General features: G+C 43.2%; 1 protein-coding gene across 1 annotated transcript in view; it reads right to left on the bottom strand.

The window, feature by feature from the left end:
• NINJ2 (ninjurin 2) overlaps positions 1-12,772 on the bottom strand; it is a 74,085-nt gene extending 61,313 nt beyond the window's left edge. The window contains exon 1 of the mRNA XM_073329944.1: positions 12,681-12,772. Coding sequence (XP_073186045.1) covers positions 12,681-12,713 — 33 coding nt within the window. The 5' untranslated portion in view covers positions 12,714-12,772. The remainder of the gene's footprint in view (positions 1-12,680) is intronic.
• Between the last annotated feature and the right edge of the window lie 720 nt (positions 12,773-13,492).

Below are 13,492 nucleotides of genomic sequence, written 5' to 3'. Positions count from 1 at the left end.
CTCACCCACCCATGCTTGCAATGGGCTCATAATCTCCGGCTGAGTGACTGAAGTCCTCAGATCTTGATTTAAAGACCTCTTCTTGGATATTAGAGTCCAACATGAAAGGAAAACCAGTGAACTCAAAATCAGGCTAGTCTCGGGATTAGTGGGCAGGACCTCATCCTTCTACACAGAGCTTGTCTCAGTTAGTCCTTTTCTTATCAGTCTTCCTGAGCCTAGTTGTCCCATCCAGTGGGAGGCTTGTCCAGGTAGCAAAGCGTCTCAGGATCTTGGCTGGAACCAGGCTTCTTTCATCAAGGACGAAGCAGAGCTGTGCACTCCTCCCTGTTCAGCCCTGAGCTGAGCTAGGTCTCCTCCTTTTAACTCCCCTCTTCATGCCTGACGTGTATTGCAGATGTAGCAGAGTTGGGCCAACAGATTCTCCTTAATCCTCTGGTGGCCAGAGTGAGCCTAGCTGCCTCATTAACCCCCTTGTTGCCCGTGTGGGGCCTCTCTGCCCCATCACAGCAAGAGAGACACGGGATGGGGGAAGGGGTAAAACACACAAGCAGAGTGAACAATGGGATGGTGGCAAATGTCATGTTAGTGCCACAATTATTAATTTTTTTTTGGCTGTGTCAGCTACATAGAAAGGGAAGGGAAGGAGGGTGAGAGAGACAGGGAAGGGGAGGAACAGGCAAGAGGGGCCGGTCACGTGGAGTGAAGCTGAGGTGAAGAGACTGTGAGGGAGAGGGAGGGGGGGAGAAGGAGGAGGGTTGAAGCAAACAGCCAGATCAGCACAGGGCCTCGACCCACCGCCCGAAGGGAGCCAGATGGTAAAATGATCAACAGTGAAATAAACGTAGTCAATTAAATAATCATCATTATGTTGTATCATCATTATGCCTTTTTAAATAGCTATCATTTCATCTGTCTGCAGACTTGGGAAGACAGGAGGGCACTGGTTATTCTTTGGAAGGTTTCCTTCCTTCCCAACTTGAGGCCTGATTCTCAGTTACACGAAGGCTTTGGAACTGCTCCCTGCAGAAACATGGTTAAGCATGAATCTGGCCACAGAAAAGGTGCAAGACACACCTCTGTGCCTTCCCAATTTACCTAGGCTATGTCTACACTACAGCTTGTGTCAGCATAACTTATGTCGTTCAGGGGTGTGAATAAACCGTCCCGCTGAGTGACATAAGTTACACTGACATAAGCACCAGTGTGGACAGCACTATGTCAGCAAGAGATCTTCTCCCGCCAACATGGCTACTGCCTCTCATGGAGGGGGTTTTATTAGGCCGACCAGACGTGTTGCAGTGGTGCAGCTGCCGTGCTTTATCTGTAGACAAAGCCCTAAGTTTGCTTCCTAGCTGACTGGTAAAGCTACAGGTAGCAGAAGAGTGATATGTTCAGCCTCTCATTGACATCTTCAATTAATATTTCACTTTAAGATTTGTGAGGTGCCCAGATACCATGGTGATGGATAAAAAAAAAACAATAATTTTTTTCAAAAACTGGTGGTGTCACCAGGACCACCAAGTACTAATCAATCCGAGCCACATGCCAAAGCTCCAACCAGATTGCCTAGTTGGTACTACTGCTTTATTTAAGAAAATCTATCACACTATAAGTTGTTTAAAACTCATGCCGAGGTGAGAGGAGACCTGTCTTCCATTTCTGGTTCTGCCACTGACTTTCTATGTGACCTTGGGCAAGTCATTTATCCATCTGGGCCTCAGTTTATCCATCAATAAAATAGGTCTAAAAAGACTTCCTACTTCATAAGGGAATTGTGAGGCTGAATTCATTGATGTTTGCAAAGAGCTTTGAGATCTTGGAATAGGAAGTGCTGTGGAAGAGTAAAGCATCACTGTGCTATTGCCTGTGAATAGGCATCCTTTCAATACAAAGACACAGTATACTGAGGGCACTTTCACTTTCATTTCTGTTGAAGAAAAACTAGTCCTTCCAGAGGAATAAAGTTTGTGGTGAGTTTGGGCTCTTTAAAAAAAATGCTGTATTTGCAGTATCTGTGTGCAAAGTAAAAAACCTAAAAATATCTTTAAATGGCGAAACCAAAACCCAACAACTCTTTTTCATGCTGTGATCACTCAAAAACAGCTGATGGGAGTTCACAAAACTTTCCAGAATCAATTTACCTTTGAGCTGAGAATATGCATGAGAAATTTCAGCCCAAAGGGTTATTTTGGGGGAAACTTTATAAGTGCATGAATATAAGAGCTTAGGATAGAAATGCTTTTACAACCATAATTATAACATCACACAACTTCATTGTGTAATATGACAGGGAATTATGACTTGCCCAGTGTACAAGCTGCAATGAATTATAACTGTAGCCATTAACACGCAAATCTCTTGCAGCATCCATGAGTGTATCCTTCTCCCAGGCAAAAAGAAACTAGTGTCAGATTTCTGTAGCTGTAGTTCAGACACTCCTTATTACATAGACCCAGCCTGGGGAGTATCCAAAATGATAGAGCTGGTGAGTGCTATGAGGTATAGATGATTCAGGAACATCCCATCCTTCCAGAGATGTTTTTATACACATTTGACTCACAAGCCATATTTTCAGATGTGGACCCAATGGAATGCCACTAAAAACACCGCTGTACCCTTTGTACCAGCACAAATCCTGCACTTGTGGACATATCTCCATCTGTGCATGATGGTATACACACAGGCAGATTTTTGCAGGCACTTTGTATAATAATAGCTAGCTCTTTGGTAGTGCTTTTTAGCTAAGGATCTCAACATGCTTTACAAATATGAACTCTCAGGCTCCTCATAGGATATCAGGAGGTCATCTAGACCAACCCCCTGCTCAAAGCAGGACCAATCCACAATTTTTGTCCTAAATGACCCCCTCAAGGATTGAACTCACAACCCTGGGTTTAGCAGGCCAATGCTCAAACCACTGAGCTATCCCTCCGCCCACTTACCCGCCTTACCTGTGAGGCAGGTAAGTGGTGTTATCACCATACAGACAGGAAAGCAAACCCTGACCAGTTTAAGCAGACAAGTTTGAAAATGTTGGCTTCAAGCTATGTCCCTACATCCATAATCAAGCACCCAAACAAGTGGCCTGATTTTTTACAGTTTCTGAGCACCCTTGGCTTTCGCTGAAGACCATGAGAGCTGCAGGTTTGGTGTTCAGCTCCCTCTACTTCCTGAAAATCAGGTCCTTTATTTAGGTCCCTAAATCTTGGGGCCTTGCTGTGTGGCTAAATTTGAAAATTCTAGTCCAGATTGTTTGCTGAAATTAACACAATGGGTCTGATTTTTTCTTCTTTTTTTCTTCTTCTTTTTTCTGCCTTTCTGCCATCATTAACACCTGCGCAAAGTGGGGATAAAATGCTACAGGATCAGAACAATAGCTCATGTCATCCACTTTGAACAGGTATGCATTTAGGTCACGGAGAATGAGAGCCAACACCTCGCTTGAAGTGGCAGGTGTAGAAACCACAACTTCTGAGAGACCTCACCAATCTTCTGAGAGATTGTCTTACATCCCCTAGATCTAGTGGCTACTGCAGCAGATTTAGCCACTCTTTCAGAAGCCATGAAAATTGGATGGGCCCAGCTCCAGCAGGGAAGGAATCAAGATGCACAAAAGCTGGTACTGAGGGAAGAGACTTAGAGACTTGCTGTCCATCTAAATACGTATTTCTGGAGCACCCATCAGCATACTGTCTAGGCACCTGAGATCCGACTAAGGGTAGAGGACAAGAGCTAACACAGAGACTCGCACCAAAAATGAGACTGATTCTCAGTTGCACTAAGGTGACTTTACACCATTCTAACAGTGTAAAGAGGTATTAAAGTGGATGTAAATGACACCTACTAGAAAAGGGGTCTTGGTGTAATTGAGAATCAGGCCTAGTAAAAGGCTTATGCACTCTCGGGGGCAGTTCGGGCATAAGAGTTTGGCTCACAGAAGAAGGACATGAAGAAAGATGAAGATAGTTAAATTCTTGTTTAAATTGTTGGGATGACAGGGTAGGTGATGATAATTATATATTATTTGTATTGTCATAGCACATAGATCCCTACTTGGGAAGATGAATGGGTACAGCCTCTCAATTCTTAGGAGCTGGGAGAATGTTCTCATTGGGGAAGGACATGGAAACCAATGTGAACTGTGATTCATAATCTGCTTTGATTTTTAAGTTACAAAGGACACATTTACTTGCAAAAACCATCAACTCTGGGGAAGATTTGTTTTATTTTATTCTGAGATCACAATTCATCATCTTAGCTGGACGATCAGGAAATCAGCATAGCCTTGCTTAGGCTTATGATTATATGCTGAACAAAACCCATTCTTCACTCAGACCAACTGGCACTGAATAATGAGGAGTCCAGTGAGGTTGCACCATAGGTCTCTGTATACGGCGCATGTGGCAGGGGCTGCATTGCGGGCTAGCAGGAGCATGGAGGAACTCTTAAGGGAGGATGGAGGAGAGCTGCTTTTCCATCTGGAAAAAAACAGAGAAGACTACACACCATGCTGGTGCTGAGGGTGAGAGCCCCTAAAGGGGTCTTTACCACAGGATGGCCCTTAGTTCAGAGGCATGCAACTGTCCCTCTGATGTTAAGCAGAAATCAAGGGCTCATTCGCTGTTTGGCATTTGGACTGTCAGCCTTGTAGTGTTACTTCCTGTGAGCAGGTGGAGGAGTTCACAGGCCATGTGTTCTCCTCTGCCCCTTTTGAGGGAAGGGAGCTCCCAGGTGGCTTTGGACTGCCTCCCACTTACCGTGTGCTGAGGCGGAGTCTCTAAAACTAAACAATAAAATACCAGAGGTCACTGACATACAAAAGCTGCCAAACAAACCAGGATGGGCTGGAGGGAAGAGCACGGGGAAAAGGGATGTTTTTGTCCCCAGGCATATTTACTCCTCCTGTCAGCTGACCTTGTTTTTCTAAGCTGCCCCTCGTTCATGGTCTTGGTGCAGCTGTGCAGATGTGCTGCCTCTTTCTGCATGAAAATGGTGCCACTCAATTCAAAGGCCCTCGGCATCCCCATTCCTCTCCGCAAGAACCACATGAGTTTGTCTTGCCTCTTCAGCCACAGAGTGTCTCATCTCTCTTTCCATGAGTCTGCTGTTTTTGTGGTTCCCCCAACCTTTTCATCCCCTTCCACTACCTCCTCCCCCACTCTTGTGAGTTTTAACGACAAAGAAAAACGCTTATACTTTATTCTTAAAACGCTTTCTTTCCCCAAACTCTCTGTGTCTCACCCTGCATGCCTCCAAACATTTCAGGGCCCCCCTCTCCACAGGAAGCACTGCTGACAAAGAATCATGTGCTTCCATCTCATTCAACCTATTGGCTGATTTTAGTATCAACACCCTATGCCACTACATCCACAAGCACTGCTTTTGGTCACCCGGGGGAATGTTGCAGCATTGGATTTGAGTTGTTGCTGGAATCCCCCTAACACAAGGCATTGTGATGACTCAGCTGCACCATTGTCCTCTTTAGGGGTGGGCAAATTACTCCAGATTATTGTACAATAAACTCCCAGAACCTTTGCCTGTTTCTAGTTCCAGACTTGAACTAACTGTTTTTTGGTGGTTCTGAAATGTTCAGAAAAGGTTTTGTTCACTTCAGGATTCTGGCTGGGAAAAGAGGACTTGTGAGGCAGTGAAAAAGCCTGTTCTCAGAGTATTTCTATGGAAGCAGTTGATAGTATTTTTATATAATGAGCTCTGGCTGAGTGCTCAGAGCTGTACAAACATAGTAAGAGCAGGATTGGGCTCATGGTCTGATACTGCAGAATAGGGACAGACTAAACTTCTGCTCTAGTTTGTCATCTTGTGTCCCATATTGGTTAGAGCTGACAAGGGATCTCGCACCAGTTGTTGTGCAAAGGGTTCACAAAAACTCTTTGGTGCATTTCGTATATGTTTGTACAGTGCCTTGTATGATGAGGCCCTGACCTGGCTGAAGTCTCTAGGCAGTACTGCAATATAAATATTTAATAACCATAAAGAAGGGTGTTCTAAGAAGGCATCCACAATCTGCTGAGAGAGCCTGTTGTCGCATGAATTTCAGATTTAAGGGATTAAATTTATCCCTGAGGTAACGCCATTGATATCAGTAGAGTTACCCTAAGGATGGATTTGGCACCTGAAGGCACTCTGAGAGACAGGTTACCTTTTAGAAACCCGCATAGATACAATGTTTGGATCTACATTCAAACCCTGTGAGGCTTGCTCATCACTACCCCTTTCCATTGCGTAGAGAGGGACACTGCTTATGCAACAGCTACACCTGCTCAGTCCTCCACTCAGGCAGGCCAAGGGTCAGAATTCATTACCAGAATGGCTTAAGTTTAAGAATCTTCAGGATCTGTTTCCTCTCACTTGAGTAATTTTCAGCATGGCAAGTGACTTTTACAGGCACTGGAGGGAAAGTTCACTGTACCATTTGTGTTGAGTCATTGACTTTTTCCTCCTCTAATACTGGTGTCGGTAGTAGCAGGAATTATGCTAATCTTACCCATGAGTGAGGCCATGGATTATTCAAGATGTTGCTTGGCAGCACAGAGTAAACATAACATCTTATATTCATGTACAGTAGCACTCTCATCACAAAGTACTTTATAAACTAATCTTCAGACTTGACACAGGATTCACTCCATCCACCTCTAGGGTTAAGTGGAGTGGCTGTTTAACAGCACACAGTAGCCTTACACAACAGTTAAGAACTGGAAGTCAAGAGTCTGCAGTTTCTGCTGGAAACAGAGGCAGTTTAGGTAGGAGAACACAACTACCCCCGTTGCACTTTGACCAGAACAGCAGGGCCAGATCCTCAAGTCATGTAAATTAGCAAAACTCCATTGCTTTGAGTAGGGGCTATGCTGATTTACACCAGCTGAGGATCTGGCCCAATATATCTTTCAAAGAATGCTATGGATTCTATGATGCCCACAAATGATCAAAAGTCCCACCTACTGTATCATTAAACACCACTTCCTCCTGCAGTTAGGTATCCTTGAGGATCTCCCATCAAATTACAATGCCAGAACATCTCTGCTTAGCATGTGGGAGGAGACAAAACAAGAAGAGAATGTTGCTGCATTGATACCTATCAAAAGATTAATTGGGGTAATGCAGCACTGTCAATTTCCATATAATGTCAGGACACAGAGGGCCAGATTCTCTGCTGCACAGCAATCCACTCAGTGAGGGAGCCCATGTGCACAGTGTATAAGAGGTGAAATACATCTAACAGGAGAGCATCTGGTTAGAAGGAGGGAGAACATGGTTTGATGGGGTCTCTGAATGTGGCATTTGGGGGAAGATCAGGTATCCAGTGATCCCTCTTCATGCACATTGTTTCAGGGAGAATTACAGACAGTCAGCAGGATTAATTCACTATTTAGTGTGTTCTGCATATAACTGGAGAATACCCATTAATATCCTCCACTCCCATATATATTTTCACATTTGTAACCCTATTGTGGTCCTGTGCTTCTGAATGAGTAGCATGGATAAGACTCCTCAATATCATTCGTTAAATGTTGATACCTTTCTTTCACTAAACCTCCCTGAGGTGGAGCACCTGGGACCAAATTAATGCCAGTTGAAGGCCTCTGATTTTAAGTGGAGTTACACCATGGATGAATCTGGCCCCTAATCTCTGTGTGTGTATGCATACCTCATACTGCACAATGCTCTCAGCTTCTACATCTCCTTTACCACTGATCCAATTTCTTCAAGACACCTCCCCCCCCAAAAATACTGTGCTTGAAAAATTGCCATTGTGCCCCTCCCATTCTAAGTAAAGTTGTCCACACCCAGGGAGAGAAATAGAGGGGGAGCAGGAGGAATTTGTAGGAGTGAGGAGAAATATCACAACATGATCTGAGAACAAAGAACAAATTAGTACTGCTGTAAAAAAATCCCATTCTGCACAGTGATGTGCTCGCACCACGTCTCCAAGCCATCTAGTGTTAGTGTGACAGGCAGCCTGGAGAATAGCCTCTATAGTGCTGTGCAGAATCACAGTCCCCATGACTTGGGGAACAGACATAAGACCTTTCCCTTTCTCCAGTCTGATATCAGATTTCACATCTCTTGTTTTGCTGACTACATTAGAAGAGCTTTGTTTTCACAGTGAATTTTCTCCCTAACTCTCTACACTCCTCCCATCCCACCCTAGACTTTTTGTTATATACAGTCTGTTCTTATTCCTAAATTTCACAGTTTGAGTTAATGATATTTAATAGTTAAGATGCTGGGGGCACGGGAGATCTCTTGGACTCTATTCCTATCTCTGTCATTGAATCGCTACCTCACAGTTTGATAAGTCACTTATGTGACTGAGTTTCTCCATCTGAAAAATAGGGATAATCGTTCCCTACCTTCCAAGGATATTATGAGGCTTACTTACTGTTTGTAAAGTACTTGGAATCTTCACATGAAAGGATCTGTATGAATGCAGAGTATCATTATGAAAATGCAGTATTATAAATTCTTCCCAGTGCCCAAATGACATAATTGAAGCCCTCTGGGACAGGAACAGTGCTTGGACTATAAAATCACATTATCATATTTTTTGGAAATTGCTGAATGAGGGTAAAAGTTTCTGCAGCACTAGAAAGCACAAATTGGCTATTCCTGCAGAAGCAGCAGACAACTATGTACCCAGACAGAGAACTTGTAACCACAATGCTGCCTGAGGGCAAAACTTAAAGCCACAAAAACAAGAATAAACAGAAGTCTCATCCAGTTGTGAACAAACCCACTACATTCCGTCATCAGGCAGTATGAAAGTGAGATGTGGGAGAGAGAATTTATGATTTATGTGGGACTTTCCATTCATTTTGTGAATGTTTTAGAAAAGTCCCAGCTGTCAGGTTGATAGCCACTCATTAAAGTCATGCAAATTCTATTCATTTGCCTGTCTAAAATCTGTTTAATCTAGATTTAGTCAAACTATCATTTGGGAGTAAATTATGTAATGTATTTAACTCTTTTTTTTCTGGTTACAAATTGTTTATAAATCCATCCTGATTTCTGGAAATGTAGTTGATATTCACAAGTATTCACTGAACAGTTTATGCAAGCAAATTTTATCCTATGGGGTGGTGTCAGACTGCTCACTTCATCTGTTCATTCTTTGTTATTTATACTGTCTGATCAATCACTTAGTTTGCAAGGTATCATTTCTGCCCCATGCACTGGATGACTGGAACTTTTTAAGAAGAACAGCAATCTAAAAAACCAACAGAAGTGAACAGAGGACACTCATCTTCAAATATCATTGTTCCCATAGGAATATGAACAACATTCATTCTGTGAGCATCCCTTTGAACCCAAACCCATTCACACAGATATATATGAACAGCAAATAATAAGGTGGCAACTATGATCTCATTGAATGGCCAATCGGAATTGGAGCATACGTTCACTGATATTATCTTGTGGTATTCAACTAACTCTAATCTAATTCATTTTACCAATCTCTTAATTTCTAATGCACCCATCACTATGGTATCAAACACCAACTCTGAGGCAGGATGGGCTGTCTGGTGGCGGGTTTTGTTTTGTTTATGTCAATATCCCAAATGCTGTTTCAGCTCCCGGTTATCTCAGCTTGGAATTTGCCGTAACAGATCAGAAAACTGGTCCACCTAGTCTGACTTCCTGTCAACAGCCAATACCAGATACTTTATAGAGAAAAATGAAGCTGCCATTGCGGGCAAAATCTGAAAGCCATAAATAGAGATGTTTGGGGTGAAAAATACGGACACACCTTCAAATTCGGGTTATAGTTTTATCTGTTTACTCAGGTTTTTCTGAATGGGAGTGTATCAAGCTTGATATAGAGCATTTTTCATGTTGACAATGTCTCGTTTTAGGATCTGTGTGCAGTTTGAAATTTTGTATGTGTGCCTAGAAGTGGGAGTTGAAAAATAAACACCATAGAAGTGCTCTGGACTTGGAGAGTTTTGGGGCAGGAGAGAGTAAGGAAATGGTAGCTACTTTGCTTGTTAGGAAAGCAGCTGTGGCTCCTATACTGGGACAGTCGGCAGGTATCCTTTTTAATGCACCTGATCAATTATACAGTGTTGTTTGGAGGCAGAAGGGTTAATCTTCCTGATGCTCATACATCATTAGCTGAAATAGGGGATTTGAAAGTGCTTCATGTAGCTTGCATAACTCCAAATGTTGTTATTGGTCATAAAATTATCCTGTCCCCTATTTAGTGCCAGCTACAATATTTAACTCTCTGACCTGCTCCAGGACACACTGAATTCCACAGGCTGACTACATGCTGAGAGAAGAAGTATTTATTTTTATTCTGTTAACTTCATCTAGTGAGCTCTTGTTCTTGTGTTATGGGACAGGCTAAAAAAGAGGAGACTGATCAGTTCTCACTAGAGCCTTCATAATCTTAAATACCTCCTCTATTGCAGGCTAAAGCATCGTAAGTTTTGCATTCTTTTCTCAAATGGAAAGCCTCTAAATGTGATGCAATATAAAAATTCTAGTTGGCAGTGAGCAGCCATTTGGGCACAGAATGCCTACAAAATAAAACCAAATGAAAGCAATAGAAATATACGTTAGAATTCTTGTCTGTTACTGTAATAGCATACAGTAGTTCTTTCAGATAAAGATTTATGCAGCAGCTGTGGGATTGCCCCAGAATGTGCAGTGCTTATACCTGCAGGGGCCTCCAGGGCTGTAGCTGTTGGACTTCAGAGTGGGCACCTGCACTCCATTAGCCAGAACAAAGAACCAAGGGGTACTGTCAAAAGTGCCTTTAATTAAAGAGTGTATTCACTATCTTTCCCTCACTCCTCTTTTTTCTCTCTTTCATCTCCTGCTTCCTTTCCTCTGCCTTAAGGACCCCTCTACTTCCTCACTTACATGATCCATAATGCTCTCTTTCCTTTGCCAGTATCATCCAGGAGGTTTCCTGGTGACGAGTATGCAGGAACCTATGAATATTTGTGTAAGTTTTGTAAAGTCTGGTTTAGCAAAATCCCCATGAGGTGCCATTAGGAGAATCTCAAGAAAACATTCTGTCTTGTGGGATTTTGCAGAGAAGCAGATGATATCCTGCACTTGCCTGGTTCAGAAACAAACGTTCATTTTAGTTTTGAAATTCAAACCACCTCTCCCTTCTCAGTTACTCACATACTATCTCCCTTGACTGAAGCTACCCTTAACAGCCCTTCAGGCACACTAGAGATGGGCCCAAGCCACGAGGTCCAAATCTGAATGCAGAGCCAAACTTTTCTGAATCTCAGGAGTATTTGGATCCAGGGGGTTGTTTTGTCCTGTTATGGAGGCTGGGTTCATGCACAAAACTGAGATACAAATCTGAATTTTTCCCAAGTGTGGTATATTCATATGCAGGGGTTTTGGTTTGTCTTTAGTTTATATATCTTGACCTGTTTCCCATTACAACTGTTCCTGGTTTGCATACCTCTGCCTTCACCCTTTCTACCTTGTTTTAGGAAAGATCAGCCCTCTCTCTTTTGTGGTCAAACAGAGGCATCCGTAGCAGTATCCAGCTTCACCAGTTGTCAAAGCTACCTTTGAATACTTCTCAGTTTTTTCCTGTTGTGTCTGAGGACACCCATTCCAGCCCTTTAAGATCTTGCACTGCATCTCATTCCCCTGCTGAAGTGACCTTGTGAAGCTGCCTGCATCAGGCCCCTTCCCCAGTCAGTCACTCTCTTTGTTCTGCCATTCCATGTTAACAAATTCTGGGATTGTGGGAATGAGTCCTCTTTATTACTGCTTTGATGATTTCCATAACAACAGGCCCAATTCTTTGCATTATAGTCTCTAGCGATTTTGACTTAGATCTGAACTTCCCTAAGGTTTTGCTGTGTTCAGTTCTAAGATTTGGCTTAGGCCACTATAAAGATGGAGGCCAACTGCAAAGTTTGGATACTGGTTCAGACTTCCCAAATCTGGGAGTTGAGTCTAGGGCTATGCTTGGAGTAGTTCTAGAGAAGGGGCCAGCTGCCAGGTGCAGATCTGAATCTGAACTTTCCCAAGTTTGGCAAATGTTTCTGATCAGGGGGTTTGATTTCAATCTCTAATAACTTCTTTCTAAACCCTTGGAGAGTTGCCCTTTCCTAAAAGACACACTGAGTCCAAAGAAACACCCTCCTTAAAAAACAAACACCTGCAAAGGAAACACATAGGACTGAAGGAGTTTTACCAATGGGTTTTGTTTCTCTATCAACTCCGCATAGGAAACCCTGGCTCATGGTTTCTCTCAGCATTTGCTGTATGTATTCTTTTCTTCCTCTCTAGACGGGGAGCACTTTCTGACAAACACAGAAGGGCTTTGTGAGGAGGGGAACAGCTCAAACTCTTACAGCTAGTAAAGTTTGCACTGCCTCCCTCTCAGACCTGGACGCTACCGCCTCTGGTGTTTCACTCTTTCCACAAAAATAGTTCATTCTAGTAAGATCCTGCAGCTCTTCTTTCATCCTGTCTCCTTCACAATAAGGAGCTAATGAGCCCTTTCATTAGCAGAGTGTTGAGAAGAACCTGCAATCAGCTTCTCTCCAAAGGGAGCTGAAAATGTCAGCAAAGAGGTTTCAAAACAGTACCAAAACAGAGGAGTAAATGACAGGATTTGATATTGTCTCCCTCTACCCTCCCACTTCCCTCTTGGTAATTCCCCAAGATGGACTCACTTGAAGGTTGATGATTTCCCCTTCTGATGCCATCCTTTTGCCCTTAGGTCTCTTCGCAGCCCTCTGCAGACTGCACAGTAGCTTGGGACTCTGCAGTCCCAGGGATTCTATAATGATTCCTCTGGGTAGGAGAGCACAGCTGCTGAAACAGACCTGCTATTCATTGGCCTGATGTGAGACGCCCGTCTTGGCACAAACGTGCGGGGGAAGAAGGGGATGGCATACAAATTCTTTGTCTTCAAAATGCTGAATGGTCCATGGAATAAACATCCCTCTTAGATTCGCTATGACAGTTGTGTTCACTATGTATCTCTACTAACTCCCTTGGTCCAGCTGAGCCCTGTGAGATCACTCAGGCTGGAATTCTCTGATGCAGCTAGCGTACCATGAGGGTCATGGCACAGACAGTACAGAGCATTTAGCAACAATCCTGAACCCTCTCTGTAGCCACAGAGCCCCTCTGTTCAAATCAGGGCTATCATATGAAGATGGTTCGAAAACTAGTGGCTGAGAAGGTTCAGGCCAGAAAGTCATGTTCCTTCACTGTTGAACAGCATTACAGCAAAGCTCTAGAGAAGGCGGAGGTGGAATTTCCATTCTAAACCCATTCTCAATTACTTCTCACTTTCTCAACCAAGAAAAACATCATTTAGATCTTGGAATTTCTATTCCTGGTATCAGCCCCAAACGAGGTTCTTTTTTGATTGGTAAGTGAGAAGTGACCAAAAGTTGATTTAGAATGGAAATGTACACAGCCAAAATCAAGTCACAGAGCATGAACACAATATAGGTGGGATCCTCAGCCAGTGAAA

The sequence above is a fragment of the Lepidochelys kempii genome, chromosome 1, assembly GCF_965140265.1.
Source record: "Lepidochelys kempii isolate rLepKem1 chromosome 1, rLepKem1.hap2, whole genome shotgun sequence".
In the NCBI taxonomy this organism is placed as follows: domain Eukaryota; kingdom Metazoa; phylum Chordata; order Testudines; family Cheloniidae; genus Lepidochelys; species Lepidochelys kempii.
Note: the sequence above shows the minus strand (reverse complement) of the source record. Positions and strands in the feature narration are given on the sequence as shown.